At 49.8% G+C, this 4,375-nt stretch overlaps 1 protein-coding gene across 1 annotated transcript in view; it reads left to right on the forward strand.

Annotated features, from left to right (window-relative positions):
- ELMSAN1 (ELM2 and Myb/SANT domain containing 1) overlaps nt 1-4,124 on the forward strand; it is a 67,278-nt gene extending 63,154 nt beyond the window's left edge. Inside the window, exons 12-13 of the mRNA XM_019519099.1 lie at nt 381-592; nt 2,872-4,124. Coding sequence (XP_019374644.1) covers nt 381-592; nt 2,872-3,094 — 435 coding nt within the window. The 3' untranslated portion in view covers nt 3,095-4,124. The remainder of the gene's footprint in view (nt 1-380; nt 593-2,871) is intronic.
- The last annotated feature ends 251 nt before the right edge of the window (nt 4,125-4,375 follow it).

Below are 4,375 nucleotides of genomic sequence, written 5' to 3' on the forward strand. Positions count from 1 at the left end.
CCCCCCGTTACCGCTGCCTGCAGGGAGGGTGGGGTAGCCTGTGCTGCCCCCCCCCCCGCTCTGTCCCCTGTGTCCGCACTGTCTCCTGTCCAAATGCTCTCGGAGTACTCAGATTCGTTGTTTCAGCCCGCCAATCGGAATGAGAATAAAACGTTACAGATAGACTAAGGCTTTTATAATATTAGAATCCTGCACAACTCCCTGTGATTCCTACTCCAGTAGGAATGATGGTGGGTATGTTAGAAATCCCACAGATTCTTTCTTGTGGGCAAGATCTTGGACTAGGATAGGATAATTGAAGGTTAGAAGTGCAGCCACCATCCTTTCTTCAAGGGGTTTTCATTTTCACTTTGCTTTAACAACTTTCTCTTGCTGTGAAGGTCAATGAGGTCATCAGTTTAAGCAGCCATGAGGCTAATGCACCAGGAGAAGCCAGTGGTAGAACTGGAAGAAAGCCTAAAGAAGCAACAGTTAAGTTTCGGAAGACTCTTCCCCCAGGGCAGAGGAGGAGACGGAAACAGAAAATAAAGCCAGACCTCACAGCTAAAGTGCAAAATGAAGAAAGCACGTTTCCATGTAAAAAATGTGGAAGGTAAGAGCAGTTGAATGGATTTGCAGTAACAGGATTGTTCTACATCACCACTGCAGCTCATTCTCAGCCTGATGTTTCCTTTGTACACTTGGTTAGGAACTGGTGGGAACAATGTTAGCATCTGAATGCCTTTGGCCCTGTGCTGCTGACGACTCGCTCCACAAGTGACTTGCAGTGGGGGCACATGCGCCCCCTGACGGGGCCATCCCTGCTGCCAGTGGCATCTGGTGGAATTCACTAGCTCTCACCGCTGCTGCTGGCACGTGAGGGAGATCACCAGTGGCTTCTGCGGGTGCCCCCCCAGACTCAGGAGCCACCAGTTGCCCATGACTTGCTCTTCCCGATTTCAGAGCTTCAAAACTATCTGTTCTTAATGACTTGTGGCCTTCAAGGGCTTGCCATTTTTCATTGTAGTAGGCATATGAATACCAGTGTCCTAGCCCTGGGGTGCTCAACCTCTGGCCCGTGGGCCAAATGCAGCCATTGCATCTGACTCATGGAACTCCCCATGCATCAGGAAATTTGTGGTGGGGGAGCAGTGGCCATTAATATGGCCACCCTCCCTTCCCCCAAATCCCCAAGCCCTGCGCAGTGGGCTGGGCTGCTGGTGACCCCTTCCCTTGTGCAGCTGGGCCACATCCTGCCCACTCCCCTTCTGGATCAAGGTTGGGCCATGCCCCCTTCGTTTCCCTCAGGGCTGGGCTGGGGCCTGGCCTTGCCCCACCCCCTACCCTCCCATTGAAGGTGGGCCACACCTCCTTTGCTGTGGGGCTGGATCAGGGTCTGGCCATGCCCCTTCCTCTACAGCTAGGCCACATCCCCTTCTCCCTTCACAGGGATGGGCCATGCCCCTTTTCCCTGTGGGGCTGGGTTAAGACCTGGTCACACCCCCTCTCATCTCTTTCCCATGAGGCATGGTCAAGGTCAAGGTCCTTTCCCTGGCACCCTCCCTCAGCCCCTTTGTGTACCCACGTGGTGCCTGCTGTGACCACCCAGAGGCTGGATTGGGAACGTTGGCTGAATCCAGCCTACGGATAGACTGGGTGCTGCCAGTCCAGCCCACCAGGGAAAAAGGTTGAGCACCACTGTCCTAGCTGGATTGCAGCTCAGATAATTCCGCTGATGTGAACTTTCCCTTCAGCTTCAATTAGCTATAGTAGGCTTTAGTGCTGATGTGTGCTGTTAAACAGCTGCTATGTTCCATCTCAGCAGTGTTTACATTTCACTGAATGGTGGAGCGATTCCTGAATAGTTGATGAAGTGCTCTAGGAACTTGTCAAATAAACAATGCCATTGAAATACCAGGCATTATCATTACTGTAGCAGCAGGTGTCAGGTAAATGATGGACACTTGTTGTGATCAAATTTACACCAGTCTCCTGTGCCTGTTAAATGCATTGTATTTTCCAGGAGTTTGGGCATCTGATGCCATCAGTGTTATTCATGCCAAGAAAATTCAGTTCATTGCATAAATAATGTAATCGTAAAGAATAGTGAGCTTTGTAGTACCAGCAGTTACTCCTGTATTTAAAGGGAGCAGGGTGATGAGAACTGACAGAGACTCTTCTGTATCATGGAGGAGTATTTGACATTGAGGCACTGCTACAAGGAGTTACACAGCTGTATTTCTGGCCTGGATATTGGTTCAGGAGAAATAGGAGAGGATTCTGAATGGCCTTCAAGCTTCCATTTGAGTATTTGGTGACAGTAAGTTAAGAATTTGAATGTGGGAAATATGGGAAAGACTAGGTGGAGTAGACAAAGGAAAGAAAGGGGGAAGGAACCCAAGCCTGCTCATATCTTCACAGCTTCAGCAAGGATGAGTGCCAGCTGTTGTTTCCTTGTTTATTAGGTGTTTGCCTTAGAGCAGCATCACTAGCCCCAGCTGGAATTGAGGCCCTGCTGTGTCATGCAGTGAACAGACATGGAGCAAGAGTCAGCTTCTTTCTCAAAGTGCTTAGAATTTAAACAGATAAGGTGAAAGGTGAGGAGCCCAAGAGAAGTGAAAGGACAGGGCCAGGGTCACACAGCAGATCAGCAGCAGCCTTGGAAGAGATCATTGGACAGATAGTTGAAACAGGATCTTAGGGCACTGACCCCAGGGAGTCAGGAGCCTGTCCCTTGGACTGTGCTGTGGGAGGAGTAGGAGCAAAAGTAGTGATAATTGCAGTAGATCCTTTCTAGTGATGATGAATGGTCCTGCCCTGCTGTTTGACTCCAACCTGGAGATGCTGATAAGAGGATTGGGCAGACTGTTACATGCTTGTGTTTGTCCCTAGGGTTTTCTACAAGGTGAAGAGTCGCAGTGCCCACATGAAAAGCCATGCTGAACAGGAGAAGAAGGCAGCAGCACTCAAGCAGCAGGAGAGAGAGGCGGCGGCGGCAGCAGCAGCAGCGGTGGCAGCAGCCCAAAGTCAGGCACAGCGGGAGGAGAGCAGCGACAGCAGGAGCAGCAGTGGCAGCAGTAGTAGTGACAGCTCCGATGAGGACAGGGAGATTTAGCAACAGGCCAGAAGAGGAGGGAGTAGCCGGGCTGGACCCAACAGGGCAGTGCAGGTCAATACTCCATGTGTTTGCTTCCTTTGCTGCACTTTCCTCATTGGAACAGAGGTCTACCAGGCCTCAGTGTTGCCACTTCCTCATCCCACATGCTCCACCTCAATTTGCCTGAACAGACCGAGCCAAACCAGTGGATAATGGATCTGTGTGAACTTGGATATTCTTTTTTACAAATAAGATTTATATTTTATTTATGAAGAGACCCCGAGGTACTCAGTAGAACAGTCATCCAGAGTGGAATTCAGTTCTCCATCAGGTCAATCAGACCTTCCCTTTGTGCTTTCCTGGATCTGTGTTGACAAGACCCTTTATTAGACCCCTATAAAGCCTTCCAGACCTGAGGAGGAAGAAGGATATTCTGCTTATAGATGCACAGCATTTAGTTACTGTGATGCTGGCAGTGGATAGAGCTTGCCTTCCACAGCAAATCCTCCTTTCTGTCACATCTCTTCCTGCCTTCTGCTAGGATTGTTCTCCATGCTCTCTGCTGGCTTTGCTGAATGAGACATGACTTAGTGAAACAGGTGCAAAAAGAGAAGACAAAGCCCTGCCCTCTCCTGGAGAGAGAGCATTTTTTATTTTTCTGTAGCAGGTGAGATACCTGCTGGGGTTTTTTTTTTTTTTGTTTTGTTTTGTTTTTTGGGGGGGGTTGGGGGGAGGGAATCTGTGCCATAAAGAGTCCTGCAGTGGACGCAAAACATCCTGTGGGATGAGAGCAGCAATGCAGCTCCTGCTATGTCGCATATAGAAAACAAAGCAGTTGATCTCAGCTCACTTTTTTTGAAAAATCTGGTTCCCCACACATATCAAGTTGAAAGTGGTGGGTGACCTTTTGAGCTTTAACTTGTTACAGAGAGGTTGTTCTAATGAGGCTTGAACCAAGATCCCAATGTTTTTCATGGATGGACTTCGGTCTCCTGATGTTTCCTTAATTTCCTACCCCAGATGACCCTTTCCTTCTCCTGGTGGCCTTCTCCTAGTTTCATAGTTTCTAGGGTCGGAAGGGACCTGAGCAGATCATCTAGTCCAACCCCCTGCCATGGCAGGAAGAGCACTGGGGTCAAATGACCCCAGTAAGGTGGTCATCCAACCTCCTCTTAAAAACCCCCAGGGTGGGAGCCTGCACCACCTCACTTGGAAGCTGGTTCCAGACCCTAGCCGCCCTGACCGTGAAGTAGCGCCTCCTGATGTCCAACTTAAACCTTCCCTCCGCCAGCTTGTGAC

The sequence above is a fragment of the Gavialis gangeticus genome, unplaced genomic scaffold, assembly GCF_001723915.1.
Source record: "Gavialis gangeticus isolate Ggan-Ray unplaced genomic scaffold, GavGan_comp1, whole genome shotgun sequence".
Classification (NCBI taxonomy): Eukaryota; Metazoa; Chordata; order Crocodylia; family Gavialidae; genus Gavialis; species Gavialis gangeticus.